We start from the raw sequence: 22,822 nt of genomic DNA, 5'->3' as shown, positions 1-22,822 counted from the left end.
CCACCTCAGCCTCCTGAGTAGCTGGGATTACATGTGTATGCCATCAAGCCCAGCTAATTTTTGCATTTTGGGTAGAGATGGGGTTTTGCCATGTTGCCCAGGCTGGTCTCAAACTCTTGGGCTCAATCGATCTACCCACCTTGGCCTACCAAAGTGCTGGGATTACAGGCATGAGCCACTGGGCCCGGCCCTCCCTATTTTCATATCTTCTGGGCACTTGCTGCCCCGAGATTCTTTTGCATTTGTTGCTTCTCCTTGATGGTCGCACCCACTGGAATGTGAATGCTGTAAGTTTGGGCACTTTGTGTATTTTGCTTCCACTCCAACCCCAGCATATCACACAGTACCTGGCACATAGTAGGTGCTCCATCATTTCTCGTTGGAAAAATAAACTGTCACCTTGCCTGTGGGCTAGGGTCTTTGCCCTCCAGACTCTGTGCCATTCATCCTGGCTTTGGTTGCCTACCCCAAGGGACCCTCAGACCCAGCAGGAAGGAAGCTGCTGGGCTGCCCCGCTCTGCCAACCTCCCCATGTTATCTCATTACCCCCCGTCACCACCCCTAGGTCCCAATGGGGAACGGAGGGCATTGCAGGACACCATGGAGTCAGAGGATTGGCCTTACTGACCTCTGACCCTGATGCCCACTGCTGTCCCCTCCCCTGCAGAGACTCCAGGCCCTCCTGTTCCTCCTGCATGCGTTTATTCATTCAGCAGACGCACACTGACTGCCTCCTTTGTGCCAGGCTCCCAGGCGCTAGGCTGTGTCCCTGCAAGCGTCCCTCGAGGACTAAGACTCGAGGAGTAAGACATGCTGCCCCTGACCTGGGGGAGTGACCCTCTAGCCACACAAGGATTTGGATGGGTGACCCCTTCTCTCCTAACCCACAGCAACTGAGTTCCCACGTAAATCTTTCCCTGGGTCCTACTTCTAACCCTTCCCTGCTGGGGAGGGGCCACTCTTGCCCACCCCTCTGTGCTGTTTCTCCAGGGACTGGGCTGGGATTCCCTGGAGCTGAGAGAGCAGGTAGAGCCCCAGTCCCTGCCCACCCATCCGCCCTGAGTCTCTGTTAAGCACCTGACTTGTCTGCTGTTCCCAGCCCTGGGCCAAGCTTCTCCAGAGCTTGTGCCTCACCTGTGGTGAGCTCCCAGCTGATCAGGGAGACGGGCACTGTTCTACTAGGCAGCCCCAGGTCCCAGGTCCCTTGGTGGTCTGAGGGATGATGGGGAGATGGCTTGGGTTGGGGGTGAGGTATCTGGGAAGGTTGCAGTAGAGCAGCAGCATCTGAGTTAGGCCTGGAAGATGAAGCAGAGTTAGACGAGGAGAGACGATGCCCTGGCTCTGCATGCAGAGGGAAGCTCGTGAATAAATGCCTACCTGTGGGGATGGATGAATGTGTGGGTAAGGATAGCGAGGAAGAAAAGCCATCTGGGACTGTAAGTTAGCCTTATGTCATCCCATCTAGGCAATGGACTTTATGCTTGGGCAATAGGGAGCCATAGATGGCATTAAAGCAGAGGAGTGATACAATCAGACAGGTTCTAGGTTTCAGACCATCTTATTGTGGGGAGGGCTGGGAGATGAGTGGGCTTCCCATGTCCCATCTACCTCTCGTATTCCGTGGGAGTGGGATAGGGTGCTGGGGTCTCAGGCCACACTGGGTAGCCTTTTCCTCCACTCCGCAGGTTGGAATAGACTTTACAGCCTCCAACGGGAATCCCCTCGACCCTTCCTCCTTGCACTATATCAACCCTATGGGCACCAACGAATATCTGTCGGCCATCTGGGCTGTTGGGCAGATCATTCAGGACTACGACAGGTAAGGCTGGAGAGGGGCTCTGAAGGTCAGCTAGGGTTCCGTCCAACCTGGGAAGCTCAGTGTGTCAAAGCTAGAAGGGACCCAGAGATCATCAAATCTAGGAATGGACAGCAAATGGCATAGGTGCAGTTATTACCCATTCCCATACTCATGGCAGACATTGCTTATCAATTGCTGAACATGGTCCCTGTCCTCAGGACGTTCTCACTTAAAGAGGAAGATAAGGAAGACATCATTGGAGACTTCCGAGAGACCAGTTTACATGTGAAGCAGAAGCTATGGCAGCACAAAAAGAGAGGGATTGTAGGGTATCAGGGAAATCTACAGAGAGAAGGGGCCATTTTGATTGGGCCTTAGAGGATGAGTAGGAGTTTGCTAGGGGAAACAGATTAGGGAGAGATGTTAAAGATGGGGGCACAACAACATTGAATTTGGAATGTGAAGGTACCCTGTGTGTTTGGGGAACAGCAAGTGGCTACTGGCCAGGGCTAAGGGAGTGGGGTGTGAGGGGGAGCAGGCAGAAGGAGATGAGACTAGGCGCTGGGGCTGGATGATGACCTTGAATGCCACAGGAGGGTTCTCATATTAGGAGGGTCTTCCCCAGCTATGAGCAGGAGGTTGAGAGACGGCCAGTAAATTCATTCTACTTCCATCTCGACCTTGATTTAGTGGCTGGCTGGGGTCTCAGTTTGAGAAGGATGTAGAAGCTGTGGCCAAGCCCATTCGTGAGAAGTACCATTGTTGGGCCGGGTGCGGTGGCTCATGCCTGTAATCCCAGCACTTTGGGAGGCCGAGGCAGGTGGATCACCTGAGGTCAGAAGTTCGAGACCAGCCTGACATGGAGAAACTCTGTCTCTACTAAAAATACAAAATTAGCCAGGGGTGGTGGCAGGCACCTGTAATCCCAGCTACTCAGGAGGCTGCGGCAGGAGAATTGTTTGAACCCGGGAGGCAGAGGTTGCGGTGAGCTGAGATTGTGCCATTGCACTCCAACCTGGGCAACAAGAGCGAAACTCCATCTCAAAAAAAAAAAAAAAGAGGCTGGGTGCCGTGGCTCACGCCAATAATCCAAGCACTTTGGGAGGCCAAGGTGAGCAGATCACCAGGCCAGGAGATCAAGACCATCCTGGCCAACATGGTAAAACCCCATCTCTACTAAAATACAAAAAATTAGCCAGGCGTGGTGGTACATGCTTGTAGTCCCAGCTACTCAGGAGTATGAGGCTGAGGAATTGCTTGAACCTGGGGGACGGAGGTTGCAGTGATCTGAGATCATCTGAGATCGGCCACTGCACTCCAGCCTGGTGATAGAGCAAGACTCAGTCTCAGAAAAAAAGAATTACCATTGTGTCTGCCACAGGTATAGATGTGGTCAGGCCACATGTTCACCAGGTCCCCGGCGGTGGGTTGGGCTTATGAGATAGATGATCCTAACAGCTCTTTTTAGAGGTGGTGAGTGCCTGCTTTCTGTCCTTGGAAGTATACAAGGCAAAGCGGGCCCAGCCCTGGACAGAGGGTCTGGCAGTGTCTTCAGGTGTCTCATGGTGTGTTTCTCTTCTCTCTTTGATTAGTGATAAGATGTTTCCAGCTCTGGGATTCGGGGCCCAGTTACCCCCAGACTGGAAGGTGAGTGAAGCCGGAGTCAGTTTCCTTTTGGTTGAGATGGGGTTTGTGGGTACGGCCTCTCTAGGATCTGCTCTGGAAAGGTCTTGGGCTGGGGCTGTGTTGCCTTGCCTTCCCTGTGTTCATCCCAGGCCACGCTCATTTCTCAAGCCAGATCCTCGGGCAGGCACTGAAGCTGTAACAGGGCAGTACAGTTATGTTCTCTGCTCCTGAGACCCACGTGGAGTGGGGAAGACAGATAGGATTACCAGAGATCGCAAATCAAAATACAAGATACCCAGTTAAGTTAGAATTTCAGATAAACAATTTTCATTTTTATTTATTTATTTATTTTGAGATAGAGTCTTGCTCTGTTGCCCAGGCTGGAGTGCAGTGACATGATCTCGGCTCACAGCGACCTCCGCCTCCCAGGTTCAAACAATTCTCCTGCCTCAGCCTCCAAAGTAGCTGGGATTAAAGGCATGCACCACCATGCCCAGCTAATTTTTGTATTTTTAGTAGAGATGGGTTTGTTTGTTTGTTTTGAGACGAAGTCTCGCTCTGTCGTCAGGCTGGAGTGCAGTGGCACACTCTTTGCTCACTGTAACCTCTGCCACCTGGGTTAAAGTGACTCTCCTGCCATAGCCTCCTGAGCAGCTGGGACTACAGGTGCACACCACCACACTCAGCTAATTTTTGTATTTTTAGTAGAGACGGGGTTTCACCATGTTAGCCAGGATGGTCTCCATCTCCTGACCTGGTGATCCGCCGGCCTCGGCCTCCCAAAGTGCTGGGATTACAGGCATGGGCCACTGTGCCTGGCCCAGATAAACAATTTTTAAAGTATAAATATGTCCCGAATATTACATGGGACATAGTTACACTTATATCATCCATCGTTTATCTGAAATTCACGGTCTTTTCTGAAAAATTAAATTTTATATTTGTATGGACCTAGGGGTATGAGGACAGTTGTGTTACGAGGATGTACTGTGTGAAATATGGACTTTAAGTGTATCTATCACCCAAATAGTGCACGTTGTATGCAGCAGGTGGCATTTCCTCTGTCACCCTCCACTGCCCTCCGTGTGGAGTCCCAGTGTCTGTTATTCCCCTCTGTGTCCGTTCTGTGCGCACCCATTGCTGGCTCCGTCGTGTGAGGGAGAACATGCAGTTTTTGTTTTCTGTTCCTGAGTTATACTGGGCATCCTGTATTCTATCTGGCAACACTGAAGACAGGCAGTGTCGTCGGTGCGGAGGTGGGAGCAGCATGGGCCTGCGGTAGCTGAGGAGGGAACCCAACCCAGCTTGGGACCCTCAGGCTTCCTGGAGGGTGCAAGCTATAAGCCAGGAGGGAAAAGGGAAGTAGGAGAGTGCCTAGGGGTGGCAGTGGGGCAGGGGCAGCTTCCTCACCGGACAGCCTGTGCGAAGGCTGCAGGGTCAGCTGGAGGAGCTGGCAGAGGCGGGTGACTAGACCCTCCATGTGGGTATTAAAGGGCCAGCGGGACCCCTGCAGGGGCCACATAGGGGCTGGCTCATCAGCAGATTGGCATTTCTGAAGGCCTCCCCTGGCTGCTGAGTGGGGAGTGGCTAGGATGAGAGTGGGCGGCACGGAGGGTGGAGAGAAGGAGCAAAGGCAAGGAGACTCAGGGCAGAGGCCAGGACCATCTGCGTGGCCAAGTCACTGTAGGCCGAAGAGGTCACCAACATTTCCAACTGGGCACTGAGCTGGGGGTGGTGCTGCTTACTGAGATGAGAATGGGGTGGGTGCTTGGCTCAGCAGAGGAGACAGTGAGGCGGGAGTCCCAGGAGACAGGTGGATGACTGGCTGGGCACAGAGGCTCAGGCATGTAATCCCAACACTTTGGGAGGCCAAGGCAGAGGGATCATTTGAGGTCAGAGAGTTTGAGATCAGCCTGGCCAATGTGGTGAAACCCTGTCTCTATTAAAAATATAAAAATTAGCCCAGTGTGGTAGTGCATGCCCATAATCCCAGCTACTTGGGAGGCTGAGGTAGGAGAATCACTTGAACTTGGGAGGCAGAGATTGCAGTGAGCCGAGATTGTACCACCGCACTCCAGCCTGGGCAAAGAGTGAGAACCTGTATCAGAAAAAAAAAAAAAAAAAGAAAAGCAAGGTGAATGATGGGTCAATGGGTTCAGGCTCTGGGGACACAGAGAGAGACCTGGCCATCTGGGCCAGGCCCTGTGGTGCCACCTCTAGGAGGGTGAGATTGCTGGGGAGACGGAATGAGTGAGAAACAGCCACATGAGGCAGGGTGCAGTGGCTCACCCTGTAATTTCATGCTTTGGGAGGCCAAGACAGGAAGACTGCATGAGCCAGGAGTTCAAGACCAGTGTGGGCAACATAGTGAGACCCTGTCTCTACAAAATTTAAAAAGTTGGCTGGGTACAGTGGCTCATGCCTGTAATCTCAGCACTTTGGGAGACCGAGGCGGGTGGATCATGAGGTCAAGAGTTTGAGACCAGCCTGGCCTACATGGTGAAACCCCATCTCTACTAAAAATACAAAAGTTAGCCAGGGGTGGTGGTGTGCACCTGTAGTCTCAGCTGCTCAGGAGGCTGAGTCAGGAAGATCCCTGGAGCCAAGTGAGCTATGAGTGCACTGCACTCAGCCTGGGTGACAGAGCGAGACCCTGTCTCTAAAAAAAAAATGAATTAATTAATAAAATAAAGAAACAGCTGCATGAGAGAGCCAGGCAGAGGAAGCGGAGACTGAGCCAGAAGGGGCAGAGGTGGGAAGAAGCAAAGGAGGGGGACAGCGTGAAGCCCACAGAAAGCAAACCCATAAGTAGCAGCATTTATTGGGCCCTTAGAATGTTCTGGACACCATCTGCCTGTTTTACCAGTTTCAACTAATTCTCACCAAAACCAATGCCGGAGGCCCTGTTGTGAACCCATTTTGATTGTCAAGGAAGGCAAGCAGTCAGGGCTGGGGGAGGAGGGAGTGGGGTTGGAGGCTGCCCCTGGGCCTGGTGAGATGAAGCTGAGAAGTCCATCCGCTTCACTGACCACAGCCAAGGCCACCGTGGCAGAGACTAGACAGGGAGGGAACGGTTCGTGTGGGGACGGCATGGAGACGTCAGCCAGTGTGGAAGTCAGCGGGCTGTGAGGGAGGGGAAGGGGCAGGTGGAGCAGGTCTAAAGGCTGAGGAGGAGCCAGGAGAGGGTGGAGGTGAATGGGGGGGTCCCTGAGGCATGGCTGTGGGTGGTCCTGCGGCAGGAGGCGGGGGTCCTCATAGAACCACGGGCACCAGGGGAGGGTTGGTTTGGTGGCTCAGAGATGGAGATGTCAATGAGGGCAGAAGCCATAACGCTGGGGAGTCGCCGAGGACAGGGGCAGGGAATGCTGTCCCATTTACAGGGGAATAAACCAAGGCTTGGGGTCTCAAAGGGACTTGCCCAAGGCCATGTTCACCAACGGGGCAGGACTCTAAAGTTTCCTTTCAGTCTGTTGCTTCCTCATGAGAAGCCTGTGGGGTGTGAGTCCAGAGAGCTCCTAAGTCTGCGCATGGGTCTTGGCCAGTGCCCCTTCTCTCTCTTTTTTTTTTTTTTTTTTTTTTTTTTTTTTGAGACAGAGTCTCACTCTGTCACCCAGGCTGGAGTGCAGTGTCATGATCTCGGCTCACTGCAACCTCCGCCTCTCAGGTTCAAGCAATCCTCCTGCCTCAGCCTCCAGAGTAGCTGGGACTACAGGCATGTACCACCACGCCCAGCTGATTTTTGTATTTTTAATAGAGACGGAGTTTCACCATGTTGGTCAGGATGGTCTCAATCTCTTGACCTTGTGATCTGCCCACGTCAGCCTCCCAAAGTGCTGAGATTACAGGTGTAAGCCACCGCACCCCGCCCAGCGCCCCTTCTTGTCTGCCCTGCTGTGCTGCATGCTGTTTCCAGAATGAGCTTTTGCCTCCCGCCCTCTCTGATCCTCTCTGGGGAGGATGATTTTCACCTAGAATTTCAGGGAGTGGCCCGAGGGCCAAAGCAGGAGAGGTGGGTGTCCTGGCTCCCTGTGGTGTGAGGCCACACCTCAGATGGGACCCAAGCTGGGCCACAGCGATGCCATTTGGGGGGCAGGGCGAGCTGGTGCGGCTGGGCCCAGCATGAGCCTGTTGCTAGGACACCAGCCAGCTTTCAAAGAACTGAATGAGATGTTTTCTTGAGCAAAAGCTTCCTTGTAAATGTCACAAGGCAACGCTGGGGAGGCCGGGGCTTGGCCAGGCCGGAGTGCCTGGCGGTGCCAAGAAAGATGCTGCATCTAGGCTAGGAAAGGACAGAAGCTGTGTCCTGCATCCTCCTGCCATGGGAGCCGCCAGGCCAGGCCCCTCACCCTCTCTCTCATTCTGACTCACCTCACTCCTGCCTCCTGGAGCTCCTTCATTCACTCCCACCTCAGGGCCTTTGCACGTGGCTTTCACCCAGCCTGCTGCTCCCTCTCCTGGGCTTCTGCCACCGATTTTCACCTATAATTTTGGGGAGTGGCCTGCCCTCTGGGAGCCATGCTCATGCTCGTGCTCATATGGGGCCCTGCTTCCTGCCCAGAGCCCTGCCCTCATGGAACTCTGTGTCTTGTTTGTGATTGGCTGGCGAAGGCGCCGGGTTTGCTTCTGCCCACATCCCAGCAGTTGGCTGGCAGTGTGCAATGCTGCTGTTTGTTGACACAGTGAATGTGGGACCCAGCCCAGTGGCCTGAGCAAACAGAAGGGTTGGTTTTCTGAGGGTAGGGAGCTGGAAGGAGCCAGAAGGAGCATGCTACCAGGCTCAGTTTCTCCCTGAGGCTGGCCCAGATGAGCCCAGAGAGGACTCCTGCCCCAGACAGTGGCTGAGGAGCTCAGAACGTGTTTCCCTTTGGAGATGGCATCAGGCCTTGGCCCTTCAAAGTGAGTGGAGTCACGGGATCTGGGCAGAAGGCACAGTCTGTGCAAAGGTCTAGGGGAAGTGACACGCTCTGCAGGTGCGGAAACTGATGCTCAAAGAGGACAGTCACTCTAAGATCCCTGGGACTTTCTCCATGCCTCACTCCCTGCCTCCCATGCCTGCCTCAGCCAGGGCTGCAGAGAACGGAGCCTGAAGTTGCTCCCTGACCACAGGGCTGAGCCAGGCCAGGTTGGGTGAACAGGGCCATTGGCTGTCAGAAGGCAACAGGGAGTCCCAGGACAAAGGCCTGTGGCCGGCAGCCAGTCCCCAGGGGACCCTCATCAGCTTCTGTGGCCTCCGGGAACTTGTCCTGTTTATGACGTTTCTCAGGCAAATGAGGGCAGCCAGAGTGGGAGGGGCTGGGCTGCCGCTGCTGGCGGCATGGACGCTTGTCCCCAGGTCCCACTTTGTGACCTGGGCACTCCCTGGCCCTCTCAGAACCTCGTTCTTTCCAGCTATGAAATGGAGCTGCCAGAGGAGGCAACCTCTGGGGCCTCTGGGGGGGATGGATAACCTCCCACAGGCCCCTGACCATGAGGCCAGGCCCACCCCCAAATAAAGAGGGGGACAGAGTGGGGGTGAAGAGTGGGGTACCCGCGAAGCCAAAACATTCCTCCACCCCTGTCAGCAGGGGGCTTTCCCATGTGGTCTCTAAAATCTCCCAAAATCTGATTTTTTGAGAAGTCATTGGCCCAAGGGAGGTCTGTTTCCCTGGCAACCATTTTCTGTCTCAGCCCCTCCATACAAGACCCTCTCATAATCGCTGAAAAGGCTCAGGAAGTCTCCATGGCAACAGGGACCTCCAGCCCCCCAACCTGGAGCCCAGACTGGGGACAGGGTGAAAGGGGCCCTGGACAGGGACAGGACCCAAGAGGGACACCAGGGGATGGGCTCTGTGTTGGGCACCTAAAGCGGACAGCAAAAAAAATGAACAGAAAGCCCCATTCCCTGAAACAGGGAGGAGTCCTCCCATTGCCTCCCCACCCCAGGACTGCCAGGGAGGCTGGAGTGAACCCCACTGCTGGGTCCCTGCCCTCTCCCCCAGGAGTAAGGCCAACTCCCACCCCAGGAGAGGCTTCAGGGCACTGAGTCAGACACCTGTTCTACTGTGTGGCTCTGGCGCCTGGCTTCCCTTCTCTGGGTCTCGGTTTGTTTATTTGTAAAATGGGGACACCAGATCTAGGAGAGCCTCTCAGCACCCTCCATCATCACGTCTTGGAGCTGAAGGGTCTGTCTGGGATTGTCTGTGCCCAGACAAAAGCCTTCCTCCTGCAGCTGAGGACAGGGGATAGGGTCGCTTTGCTCTCCTCATTGAAAATTCCTAGGGGAGGAATGCCTTCGGAGGTTAGTGTGATCTCTGGGGGCAGCGTGACCTCAGTTCCATCTCTGCCCTCCAGAAAATATGGAAAAATTCTAGTCCACTCTTTTTCTCAGTTTTGTCATCCATAAGATGAGGTGGTAACAGCTGCCCTTCCATTGGGGTGTTGTGAGGAGGGAATGAGGGGACCCCTGCACAGCACTGAACGTGGATGTGGTACATGGTAAGAAGGGGGCTGAGGGGGATTTGGGGCTGTGGGACTGCAGGGGAGGGAAGAGCAGAGGGGCTATCCCCCATCTGAGCTCTCCAGCCTCTCCTGAGACCCTGGTTCTACATGTACTGCAGTCTCACCCACAGCCGTGAACGGGGCCAGTTATGAGTCCCCCTTACCCCAAAGCCATGTGAGCAGCAGCCGCCGGATGTCATTGGTGCACCAGTGTCCCAGAGTGTCTGGGTCAGCCTCTGATGATCCTCCAGGGCTGGGTGCTGGGCCTGGAGGCAGAGAAGCAGGATCAGTCCCTATGGGGTTTTGTGACAGCCCCATCTGACCCCCTTGCAGCCCTGTTACACCCCCTGATCGCCAGGTCAGCTCTGAGTGGGCTGTCAGCTCACCCCAGTTTGGCTATCTGGCACAAGGCGGGCTCCCCTCCAAGCCCCTTTGCTTACTGTTAAGGTAGGAAAAGCCTCTGAAGCCCAGAGAAGTGGTGCACTAATGGAGCCCACACCCAGCAGGAGCAGTGATGAGGGAGCATCCTGGAACCCTGGCCCACAGGGAAATCCCTGTCCCACCTGGGCTCTTAGAGTAGTGATGGGCATAGGCAGCCCCAGTCCCCAGAAGAGCCTGGAGTGATGTGCCAGGGTCTCTGTTTCCTCCACTATGAGAGGGTGGCTGGGCTTCTCTGTGGGTCACACCCAGCAGTGGAGGTGAAAGTAGATGTGGGGGGCATCAGTGGCCTAGATGACGGTAGGGGTGGGGGTTGGGAGCCAGGTGCTCTCAGGGAGCCTTGGCCTGGTAGTGGATTTGCGGCCCTGGGGTTTGGGGGCGGGAGGCTGCAGCTCAGCATTTTCTCTCTGTTTCAGGTTTCCCATGAGTTTGCCATCAACTTCAACCCCACCAACCCCTTCTGCTCAGGTGAGTGTCAGACCCACCTGCAGGTGCCCTTTGTTTGCGGCAGGCCCGGCCAGCTCCCTGGGTGATGGGAGGGTAGAGGACAGGTTTTCATTTCTTTCTCCTATCCCCTCCCCCTCACTGTTGCTTGGAGTGACAGAGGGGGTAAAGCTGCAGTTTGGAGTCGGACAGTCCTGAATTCAAGGCCAGCTGCTGCCCTTCCTAGCTGTGGGACCTTGGAAAGGTCACTGTACCTCTTGGGCCTTTGCCTCCTTACCTGCTCTTGGATAATGATGACAGCGGCTGTTCTTACTTTACTGGGTAGTTGGGTGAGAATTACAGGAAGCCACTGACAGGAAGCCCTGTGGAACCCAGGAGGAGGTGAGGGTGGCACCAGGCACACCTCCGTCCCACTCCTCTCTTGCTGGGAAGGCCGGCCCTGCTCTCCAATTGCTTGGCAGGGGATCAGGAAGAGGCAGGGGCTGGGTAGTGAGTGTGTGTCTGTGTTCACCCCACCCCTGGGCCTAGGAGGATTTCTGGGCCTCCTAGGGACAGTCAAGAAACTATTAGAGGCTGGGTGCCGTGGCTCATGCCTGTAATCCCGGCACTTTGGGAGGCCGAGGCGAGTGGATCAGAGGTCAGGAGTTCAAGACCAGCCTGCCCAAGATAGTGAAACCCTATGTCTATTAAAACTACAAAAATTAGCTGGCTGTGGTGGCAGGTGCCTATAATCCCAGCTACTCGGGAAACTGAGGCAGGAGAATCACTTGAACCTGGGCGGCAGAGGTTGTAGTGAGCGAGATTGTGCCACTGCACTCCAGCCTGGGTGACAGGGTGAGACTCTGTCTCAAAAGAGAAAGAAGGAAGGAAGGGAGGGAGAAAGGAAGGGAGGGAGGGAGGGAGAGAGACAGGGAAGGAAAGGAATGGAGGGAGGGAGGGAGGGAGAAAGGAAGAAAAGAGATAGAAAACAAGATAGAAAAGAGAAAGAAGGAAGAAGGAAGGGAGGGATGGATGGAGGGAGGGAGAGGAAGAAAACTATGAGAGGGGGAGAGGGGATGCAGGTGGGTGTGGAAGAGGACTGTTTCTATCATCATGAGAACTTTCAACCTAGGACTTGGCTTCAACATGGCATCTACCTTCTCTGGGGATCCCCAAAGCTGGGCCAGGCTGTCTGATCTACCCTGGCTGGCTCCGGACCAGGGGAGATCTCGAGACATTTTGCTTGGTCCATTTCATCCCTGGCCAGAGGCCTTCTGGGCAGGGCCACAGGGCAATGTGCTCCTAACAGCAGCTGTTTACAGAGCAGCGACTCTGTGCAGGCACTGTGCAGATGCCTCAATCCCCCAACCTGAGCAGAAGCCATAGCATGTCCAGAATGGACCTCCAGATGGCTTCCCATGGTCTCGAAGCATCGCTGCAAGCTTCACGAAGCCTCTTCTCTGGGAAGGCCTGAGACCCCCAGCCTCCCACTGCCAGAGAGTGTAGATTATCAGTCCCATTGACAGACAAGGATGTAGCCTCAGAAAGATTAAACAACTTGTCCCAGGTCCCACAGCTAAGAAAGGTGAGGCGCAGTGGCTCACACCTATAATCCCAGCACTTTGGGAGGCCAAGGTGGGCAGATCACCTGAGGTCAGGAGTTTGAGACCAACCTAGCCAACATGGTGAAACCCTGTCTCTACTAAAAATACAAAAAATTAGCTGAGTTTGGTAGCACAAGCCTGTAGTCCCAGCTACTTGGGAGGCTGAAGCAGGAGAATTGCTTGAACCTGGGAGGTGGAGGTTGCAGTGATCGGAGATCCTGTCGCTGTACTCCAGCCTGGATGACAGAGGGAGACTCCATCACAAGAGGGCCGGATTCAAACTCCTCAGGTGGATCTGACATCACATTCAGAGCTCTTGGCTTTTTACCATGCTGGCCCTGCCCTCTGGGAGCTTCCAGTCTCACGAGGCCTAATGCTAGCCATGGCAGGGACATTTTGGGGAAGCATGAAATAGATGCTACATTAGCAGTGGGGTGAGAGCGAGTGTGCGGTCAGGGAGACTGGGCTGATCTGGACTCTTCTCCCGAGGCAGGTGTGGATGGCATTGCCCGGGCGTACTCAGCTTGCCTGCCCCACATCCGCTTCTACGGCCCCACCAATTTCTCCCCCATCGTCAACCACGTGGCCCGGTTTGCGGCCCAGGCCACACAGCAGCAGACGGCCACGGTGAGTAGGCAGCTGCAAGCCAGGCATGCCGGGAACTGTTCACGTCCTCTGGGCCTGGGAGCAGGATATTCTGCCTTCTCTTTGCTTTTAATCCTAGTGGACATCCTGCTTCTCTCTGGGCCTCAATTTACCTTCACGTATTGGAAGAGGGTTGGGTCAAGCTCAACTTGATTGGTCCTGGCTTCCTGGAGCACAGAAGGGAAAGCAAATCCATTCGTGCTGAGCGGGAAGCAGGGCTGTGGTCAATGGGAGATGTCTCCCCAGGGCGGGGCACCAGTTACTCCTACAAGAGTAACAGGATGGAAAACTGGAGGTGGTGATCCCTGAGGCCCTAACGCTGACCCTTCTGAGCCACCGAGTTCCAATCAGAGCAGCCCCTGCCTCACACTGAGGGCTGCAGAACTGTCTGGCCCTGGCCCTACACTCAATAACAAGGCCAGAGCCTCACTGGCCTGGCCGCAGGCTGCCAAGGCAGCTGCGTGGCATCTGGAATATATGGTGAGCAGCCATCCCGGGCACCTGCAACCCTGGTCTCCTTCCCTTCTCCTGCCCCCAGCTATAGGCTGGCTCCCAGGCAGGCCCTGATGCCAGTGATGGGGTCACCAACGGTCACCTTGCCCGCCTCCCCGTTTCCACCAGGACCTGCCCAAGCCTTCCTGGACTGTGCAGAGCCCTCCCTCAGGACCCCCTCCCCCAAGCAGCCTTCCTTGACCACCTATCTGAAGCAGATGTCTTGCCTTCTCTGCCTGTCCCCAGCTGACCCTGATGACGGTTGGCAACGTCTAGTTCACATCCTTCTCTCTGTACCTGGTCCAGTGCCTGTGAATGGATGAAGTCAGTGCCGGCTGCGGGATGTGAGCTGTACGAGGCTCAGTCAGAGGCTCCTCCCCCAGGGAAAGGGACCTGGTCCTATGCCTAAGGGGACCATTGAGACCAGCTAGGGGAGGGAGGCACCTGGTCACCAGGGAGGTGGCAGTTGGCTTCCAGGAGGTGGTGGAAAAGATAGTATAACCACCCAGTGGGCTCACCTTGCCCGCTGCCTAGACAGAACTGATTTATCAAGACGGGCATTGAAGTGGAGAAAGACTAATTCACACAGAGCCGACTCTGCAGGAGACTGGACTTTTGTTATTACTCAAATCAGCCTCCCCGAGCATTTGGGTATCAGAGTTTTTCAAGATAATTTGGCGGTAGAAGCTTGGGAAGTGGGGATTGCTGATTGGTCAGGTTTGAGATGGAGTCATGGGGGTCGAAGTGAGTTTTTCTTGCTGTCTCCTGTGGCTGGGTTTGATGGCAGAGCCGATTGAGCCAGGTTACTGGTCTGGGTGGTGTCAGCTGACGCAGGGTCTACAAAATATCTCAAGCCCTGATCTTAGGTTTCACAATAGTGATGTTACCCCCAGGAGCAATCCAGGGAGGTTCAGACTCTTGGAGCCAGAGGCTGCATGACCCCTACACTGTAATTTCTGATCTTATAGCTAATTTGTTAATCCTGCAAAGACATACTGGTCCCCAGGCAAGAAGGGGATCTTTTCGGGAAGGGGCTGTTATCAATTTTGTTTCAAACCATGAGCTGAATCCCTTCCCAAAGTTAGTTCAGCCTATGCCCAGGAATGAACAAGGACAGTTTAAGGGTTAGAAGCAAGATGGAGTCAGTTAGGTCTGATTTCTTTTCCTGTCATAATTTCCTCAGTTATAATTTTGCAAAGGCGGTTTCAATAGGCGTCGGGAGGACAGAGCCTGTTCTGATGGCTCAGGAGGCAGCAGAGGGTCTGTGGGAAAAATGGGTGCCTTGGAGTGGCGCGTGCCAGGGTTTGAATCCTGCCCTTATCCTTTCCTCACTGTGTGACTTGGCAAGGTATGTCACCTCAGTTTCTTCATTTGTACAGCGGGAAAACTAACAGGATCAATCAGGAGGAGGTGGTATCAGGGTTAAATAACATCACCCAGCACCTGGCACCCAAAAAGCCCTGAAGGACAGAGAAGGACAGGCCAGCAAAGAGCTCAGGGAAGAGCAGCCAGGGCAGAGGGAACAGCAAGCTCAGAGTCCTTCCGGGAACTCAGAGTCCCGAAAGGGGTGTCCTGGCCCTGACCCTGACAGCCCGGAGCCTGGGGCATGCTTCTTCTTATGGAATGGAATGTTTCCTGCTCTGAACCCATTTCTTGTTTTTGTTTTTTGAGTCGGAGTTTCACTCTTGTTGCCCAGGCTGGAGTGCAATGGCACGATCTTGGCTCACCTCAACCTCTGCCTCCCGGGTTCAGGCGTTTCTCCTGCCTCAGCCTCCAGAGTAGCTGGGATTACGGGCACCTGCCACCACGCCTGGCTAATTTTGTATTTTTAGTAGAGAGAGGGTTCCACCGTGTTGGTCGCGCTGGTCTCAAACTCCTGTCCTTAGGTGATCCTCCTGCCTCAGCCTCCCAAAGTGCTGGGATTACAGGCATGAGCCACCGTGCTGGGATTTTTTTTTTTTTTTTTTTTTTTTTCCTGGGGTTGCTGGGGTAGAGCTGGCTGGAGAGGGCAGAGCGAGAGGCAGGCTTCAGCCTGCACTCCCTCCTGTTCGGATGCCAGGCCCCATTGTCCCACCCAGTCTTTTGTCTGCCTGAGCAGGCTTTCGAAATGATGGGGAAAAAAAGTCCTGCCGGTTTGTTTAAGGGAGACATGTGGGGCAGGGAGCGGGCATGCAGCCCAGAGTTAGCACCAGGGGTCCTTTCACCACTGCACCTGCAGAGTTGGGGCAGGACAGAGCAGGAGCCAGGGTCCTGGGGAGAGGTGGGTCTGTGTCTGCTGGACCCAGGTCTGGAGGGGGTTTGGGCACCAGGAAAGGCCAGGAAGGGCATTTGTGCAGAGAGCTCCCCAGAGGGAAGAAGCAGAAGGACTTGAGGCGGAAGCACCTGGTGCTCTTTCTCTGGACATCCCAGCCACTTTTGCCTCGACTTGGTCTTCCTGGCCTGGGGGAGGCAGCCTCCTCCTGGCTCTCCCTTCTGCTGGAAAAGCTGTCACCCACCCAGGCTGTGTGACCTCGGGGGATGTCTGAGCATCTCTAACCTGCAGGAGTGGGGCCAAGGGGCCTGTATCAGCCCCTCCCATTCTGATGTCCAGGAACAGATAAGGCCGTTCTCTACCTCCTGCCTTACCTTATCCTTGGCCTCAGGGTGCACCAGTGGAGGGGACGTGGACTGCCTGGTGGTTCAGCCCCAAGCTCTGGGAGGTTCACATCTCAGCTGCCCTACTTCCTGAGTGTGTGGGACCCAGAGCAGATAGCTTAGACTCTTTGAACTTGTTTCTTCATCTGTGTGACAAGGATAATGGCAACAGTCCCTGCCTTCTAGAACAAGATAGGTGTAGAAAGTGATCAGCATAGTCCCTGGCACACATAAAGTACTTCCCTGCTGGCCGAATCTTTTGGGGACACCTCTTGGGCTAGCATTCAGTGATGCCAAGCACAGTTAGTCCCAAAGCAAAAGGAAGTCATTTTTGAATTATCCCCTGATGCTTTTGTCAGCCGTTTTTAGTTTGGGGAGGAATATTTGGTGTGGCTTCACCCTCCCCATCCCCAGACATATGTGCACCGATGCACACCCACATACAGGAAATTGAGAGCAGGTGGTGGAAGCCTCTCTCTAGGCAGGCCTGCACTCTCCCATTCATTCACTCAACACATCTTTACCAAGCAACTTCTGTGCAGCACTGGGTAGACCATGATGAGCGGGACAGGGCCTCTGCCTTCCCAGAGCCCTCAGTCTAGCCTCCCTAGGCTAAGAGCAGGAGGCAGGAGGATTGGGCCTGGGGCGATAGGAGCACAGGCTCACAGGGGTGGCATCCGACCCAGATGGAGGGCTCAGGAAAGGCTTCTTGGGAAGGTGACATGTGAGCTGAAACTTAGAGGATGCCTGAGTTAGCCTCATAAAGGATGTGTGTGCGTGGAGTATCTCAGGCGAAGGGAATGGCACATGCAGAGACCTGGAGGTTTGGTGTGTGGGTGTAATGGAAGGAGGGAGTGTGTTGAAAGAGGAGGAGGTGGGGCGAGGTGAGGCTGAAAGGTAGACCAGCTCCTGCGGGACCTCACCGAGGAATCTGGGTTTTCTCTGGAGGGCAGTGGGGAGCCACTGGAAGGTCTTAGGCAGGTTTGAGCAGGCCTTGGGGGGACTCCTATCTCGGCCCTTCATCTTTCCTCCTGCCTTGACCCCTAAGACCTGGGCCTTGCTATTCATGGCCCATTCCTGGTTGGTTGCCCTGGCGTCTGGGGTCCCAGTGGAGGGGGAGCTGGGAGCAGCCAGCGCCCTAGGAATTCCACCCGCTCCCACCCCCAGGGTCCTCAGCAGCCAACTTCCCTGAAATAAGCTAGGGAGTGAGTGCAGCTTCCCTAGACTCTGCCTGGAACTGTGTGGTCAAGTCAGTTTCTTATAAATCAAATCACACGTTAAATGCATTAGGGAAAGCAGTTGTTTACAGCCCTAGAAACCTGATGAACCTTGGAGTAAAGGCAAGAGACGCTCTATCCATGTTGGGAGTTGGGTTTTTGGATTCAATCTGACAGTGATGGACTGTTTCCGTAGGTGGGAATGCTGGGGGCAGGGTGGACCAGGACTATCTGCAGGAACACCAGAGCCCGCAGAGCCCCTTCCCACCCCTCGCACCCGATTCCACCCTCCGTCTTCTCCATCTACAGCCCCTTCCCATTTGATCTGTCCTGGGGGTGGGGCTGTATAATAGACGTTTGAGGCTCCTGAACAACTCTGGCTTTGTCTAGGCTGGGCAGGAAGCCCGGGACTCATCAGCTTCACTTCTACTGCTGAGGTCTGGGCTGCTGACCTCAGACGCAGCTGGGCACTCGGTGAGGCCAGGAACCTGGGTGTGGGCATGGTGGCTGGCTGGTTGGCACACAGGGGTGCAGGTTAAAGTCCAGTACCAGGGCTCTGGGCCCCACCCTGGGCTGCTATCCTGGATATTCAGGCCCTCAGACACTGGCATGCTGGGTGGGAGGAAAGCTTTTCCCTACGAGGCCCCTCTGTTAGAGACAATGACAGGCCACTTGTGCCAGTGGGCGGTGGAGGAGAACATCATGGAAAGAGCCCCACTTCAGAGTCAGCCAGGCTGGATTTCAGTCTGGACTATGCCAGTTCCTGGCTGTGAGGCCTCAACAAGTCACATCACCTCTCTGAGCTCGACTCTTCTAGAATGGGAGTCAGTGTGAGGGTGACAGGCAGGGTAGTGCTGTCACTGTGTGGTATCACCTCCCCTGGCCACTGGTGCCCATAGTCCTGCAGTAACCTGGCCCTGTCTGCCCCCAGGCTCCCTGGGGAGGAAGCCTGCCAGCTAAGAGGGAGGTCCAGGCCTGAGCCCCACACATCTCCTAGGCACGGGGCTGATGGAAACGGGAGAGCCAGGAAGGCCACGTACCGAGGGAGTGGTCACCGCCTGCCTGAGCTGGAATGGGCTTGGAGACAGGTCCCATCCACTGAAAGGTGGGGCCCATTAGACCAAGGCCAAGCATTCTTTTCTTTCCTCATTGCCTGGCCTCTTAGTGTCTTCCTACCTGTCTGCAGGTGTCCCAGAAATATTGCCCTGGACTATTTCTGATGGTATTGAGGTGGGGTTGGAGGGCTGCCTAAGGGAAGGGGCCCAGGAACGATGGCGGGCTGTCAGGGATAAGGTCTGGATGGGCTTCTGAGGCCCCCCTCACAGCCAGGGATGGGGGGCTGGCGGCAGCAGCCCTCCACTGTGGGATTCAGGCCGTCATCTCCATGGCAACAGGTAAACCCAGCCAAGGGATTGGTCTCTTAAAGGCACAGTGCCGGAGCTAGACCACTGCTGCCTGGAGCTAAGGGCGAGGGTAGTGAGGTCCGTCTCTCCACATCAGCTCATCCTGCTCCTTCCCTCTGCGGCTGTAGTTGTGGAGAAGACGGGGAGCAAGTCACCCTGGAGGGCTGAGCTTGTGGCCCCTGCAACCTCCCCAGGGAACAAGCAGCTTTGCTGGATATGAAGGTGGCCAAGGTCTGACCTGGGGTCCAGCTTGGTTCCACCCTCCTTAGCTCCATGAGCTTGACTAGTCCAGGCCCCAGTTTCCTCTTCTGGAAATCAAAAGGGTCAGACTAAAGCCCCAAACAGAGAATCTGAGGACCACAAGAGCTGCTCTGTTGATGTTATAGATGGGGGAAACAGCTTCCCCTAAAGGGGTCAGCGGGTACTAAGGACAGAGCTGAGCTGAAAATGAGTTCTTGGCCAGTCGTGGTGGCTGACATCTGCAATCCCAGCACTTTGGGAGGCCGAGGCGGGTGGATCACCTGAGGTCAGGAGTTCATGATCAGTCTGGCCATCGTGGTGAAATCCCATCTCTACTAAAAGTACAAAAATTAGTTGGGCATGGTGGCGGGTGCTTGTAATCCCAGCTACTCAGGAGGCTGAGGCAGGAAGAATCACTTGAACCTGGGAGGCGGAGGTTGTGGTGAGCCCAGGTTGTGCCACTGCACTCCAGCCTGGGTGACAGAGTGAGACTCAGTCTAAAAAAGAAAAGAAAAAAAACTAGAGTTCTTGGCCAATTTGGAATCCTGGGCCTTCCACCCTCAGATGGTCCAGTGAGCCTTCCCACACTTCAGTCAGGCACACCCCGGCCCCACTTCACAGTTTGTACTTTTTATCTCTCCCACACTAATTATTCAGTATTTTTTTTTACTTAATTAATAAACTTTATATCTCAGTGTAAATGAAGAAAGCAGTATCATTTGCCATAAATAGAGAGTAACAAAAATAAACACAACAAACTGTACAATGATATTAAAATCTAGCTGGAGACTATTGTCTCCTCCAGCTCTGGGCTTCCTGCCTTCCCTTTCTGTTGATAGGAAAGCTTAGCAAATGTTAGAGAGGCGTGAAAGACACAGTAGTACCAAACCAAGACCTCCTCCTGGGTGCAGTTCATAGAATTGAAAGGCCGCTGCAAACCAGCACTCTTCACAGGGCGACTTGATGACTTGATGGTACTCAGTGCTGTGTTTGGGATGTGACCCAAATCCACTTATTTGCCAGCAGAGTACCACGCTCCTGGAAGCTTTGGCCCAGTCGACCTGCTTTAGCTCCTGCAGGGTGTCTCAGATTGCCTTGTTGAGTAGGGAGTGGAGGGAGGTCACCGGTGCCCATGCCCGGATGCAGCAGAGATGGGAGGCTGGCCCCAGAGCCCATCAGCCAGATGAGTCCTCCTGTACCAGCCGTGGGCCTGTCGGGATGCAGGTGACTGCACCACTACATGTCAGGCATGCTATCTGCAACAACTCCCACTTTGCAGATGAAGAAACTGAGGCACTGCAAGTCAAGTCAGTTGCCTAGAGTCCCACAGTGTAGCAGCCGACAAGGCCAGGCCCAGAGTCAGGGCTCTCAGAGGCCACAAGTGGGGAGCCTAAGGTAACACACCGGGCAGGAGAACAGTTTGTGCTTCCTGCTGTGAACAGGTCAGAGTTTGGAGTATATGAGGCCTGCAGGGGTGGGGTGCTTAGAGCAGGATGCATAGGGAGTTGTCTGGGACGTGGCTGCAGCTGGGTAAGAAGCACTGCTTTCCTCCAGGACTCACAGGGTTTGGGGTGAAGGAGGGAGGGAGAAGGGGTGCCAAGGCCTTGGCCTTGTTGAGTGCCCTGTTGGCCCCATCCCCGCAGCAGTACTTCATCCTCCTCATCATCACCGACGGGGTCATCAGCGACATGGAGGAGACGCGGCACGCGGTGGTACAGGCTTCCAAGCTGCCTATGTCCATCATCATCGTGGGTGTGGGCAATGCCGACTTCGCTGCCATGGAGTTCCTGGATGGGGATAGCCGCACGCTGCGCTCCTACACCGGGGAGGAGGCGGCCCGAGACATTGTGCAGTTCGTGCCCTTTCGAGAGTTCCGCAACGTGAGTGCGGGCCTGGGCTGGGTGGGGCGGTAACATGACCCCAGCCACCATAGCTCATCATCAAGCCTGAGAGTCTCCCGGTTGTCTGACCCAGTCCCAGACTCCTCCACTCCATTGACTATGCACTTCTGAGGGCCTGCTGTGTGCCAGGTGCTGTGCCAGGCCTTGCCCTGGTGGCAGCCATTGTGATAGTGTGAGCACTTGCTTCCACAGGCTGGTGGAACACGAAGCCTTAGGCATCTAGCCTGGGGCTCCTGGCAGGGGGAGGGTGGTGGGGGGCTTCCTGGAGGACCTGACCTCTAGTGGGGTCTGATGAAAGGCTGGGGCTATTCACATGACATAAAGTGCAGGAGGAGAGAGGGACTTTCCTGATCATCATACCCCAGTCAGCTCCCTCATTTTGCAGATGGAAAGCAAGGCCTCCCCCTCATCTTAGGTTGACCTCCTCTCCCTATAGGCCTGGGAGAGGAAATCAACCTCCCGGGAGAGTAGTGTTCCCTGCCTTGTTCCTGGAGGTGACTTTGGCTTTATCTGCAGGTGATCCCAGGTTTGCCCACAAGGAGGCTGGGGTCACTGCCCTGGCACCTGGGGCCATAAGGAGTCCCAGAGGGGGGCAGTCTGTCAGATGCCACCCCTGTACTGCTGGCCAGGGGCTTAACCCGCATTTGACCAGAGGCTCACCCTGTGGTTTTGGGTAAGCCCTGACCTCTCTGGGCCTCAGTTCCTCAGCTGTGTGGGCCCCTCAGGGGTGCTGTGGCTCAGATCCTGGCAGCCAGCCTCAGCAAGAACTGCCCACACTGGTTTGCACCCAGTGGCCCTCACCTCTCTGTCCAGCATCCTCTGGGTTTGTCTGCAATGGTTCTGCTTCTTTTGGAGCATTCACTTCCTGAGGACAAACGCTGGGCATCAGTCACCCCTTTATGCACAGAATGGTGACCGAGCACCTCCACGTGCCTGGCCTGTGGCTGACCATTCACTAGTGAACCAGACTGTTATTTGAACCAGACTTGGCCTATTTATTCCCGCCAAGAAGGTGCTCAGGAGATGTTTGCCAGATATGTAGGTGCATCCCATGGACAGAGCCATCCTAACCTGTTACTCCCAAGCATCTCAAGTGCTCCTGGTAACAGTTACACCTAACCTAAAGGCAGGCACTGTGATCAGTGGGAATTTCAGGCCTGGACTGAGAAGAGGGATGCCACTTGCAGACAGCCCTGGCCCGAAGCCCTAATTCTGTCCTCCATGGACACCTGCTGTCACAGCCCTCTGGGCATAGTGCCACTCACAACTTCCGGTCATTAACCCTTATTCTCTCTCTTCCCCCCCCACCACCACCCTCCTCCACCCTGTAGGCAGCAAAAGAGACCTTGGCCAAAGCTGTGTTGGCGGAGCTGCCCCAACAAGTTGTGCAGTATTTCAAGCATAAAAACCTGCCCCCCACCAACTCGGAGCCCGCCTGAGCTCCGGTGCCCAGCAGCAGCATGTCGGCTGAGCCTCCCGCCCTCCCCCAGGAACATGCATGCTCACCCTGCTTCCTTGTGGGTGGCCTTTTTTACCAATCCAGATCCACGTTTTTATTTTTTACAACTGGACCTCCACCCCCAGCTTCCTCCAGCCCAGCTGGGCTTCCTTTGTTGGAGTCAACTGTTGATGCTTCCAGGCCAAACCGGCTTCCTCTTCTCCCCTCCCCACCCTTGCCACTCTTAAGTATTGAATGTACTTTGTATAATTTTAGTGGGACTATTATTGTTATTGAGAATAAAATTTTTACAATCATAACTGGCTTTTTCCAAGTAACTAGCTGCACACTCTGATGAAAGGAACGTGTCCTTGGTGTATACTTCGTGTCGTAGCCTGCACCTAATTCCTGCTGTTTTTTGTTTTTTTTAATACTGTGACTGTGTTCTATTTGTTATATACTCAGGGTAATAAATGAGTTTCAGAC

General features: G+C 54.8%; 1 protein-coding gene across 4 annotated transcripts in view; it reads left to right on the top strand.

Annotated features, from left to right (window-relative positions):
- Positions 1–22,822, top strand: part of CPNE2 (copine 2) — a 56,180-nt gene extending 33,358 nt beyond the window's left edge. For 2 of the 4 annotated variants that reach the window (XM_017502668.1, XM_037729308.1), the window contains 6 exons: positions 1,686–1,819; positions 3,391–3,445; positions 10,756–10,807; positions 12,860–12,993; positions 20,641–20,877; positions 22,230–22,822. In XM_017502668.1, coding sequence (XP_017358157.1) covers positions 1,686–1,819; positions 3,391–3,445; positions 10,756–10,807; positions 12,860–12,993; positions 20,641–20,877; positions 22,230–22,337 — 720 coding nt within the window. In that variant the 3' untranslated portion in view covers positions 22,338–22,822. Of the gene's footprint in view, positions 1–1,685; positions 1,820–3,390; positions 3,446–10,755; positions 10,808–12,859; positions 12,994–13,749; positions 14,546–20,640; positions 20,878–22,229 lie in introns of those variants that run through there. The other 2 variants (XR_001817586.1, XM_037729309.1) reach the window with 2 other exon arrangements.

Source organism: Cebus imitator, unplaced genomic scaffold (genome assembly GCF_001604975.1).
Source record: "Cebus imitator isolate Cc_AM_T3 unplaced genomic scaffold, Cebus_imitator-1.0 Scaffold297, whole genome shotgun sequence".
In the NCBI taxonomy this organism is placed as follows: domain Eukaryota; kingdom Metazoa; phylum Chordata; class Mammalia; order Primates; family Cebidae; genus Cebus; species Cebus imitator.
Note: the sequence above shows the minus strand (reverse complement) of the source record. Positions and strands in the feature narration are given on the sequence as shown.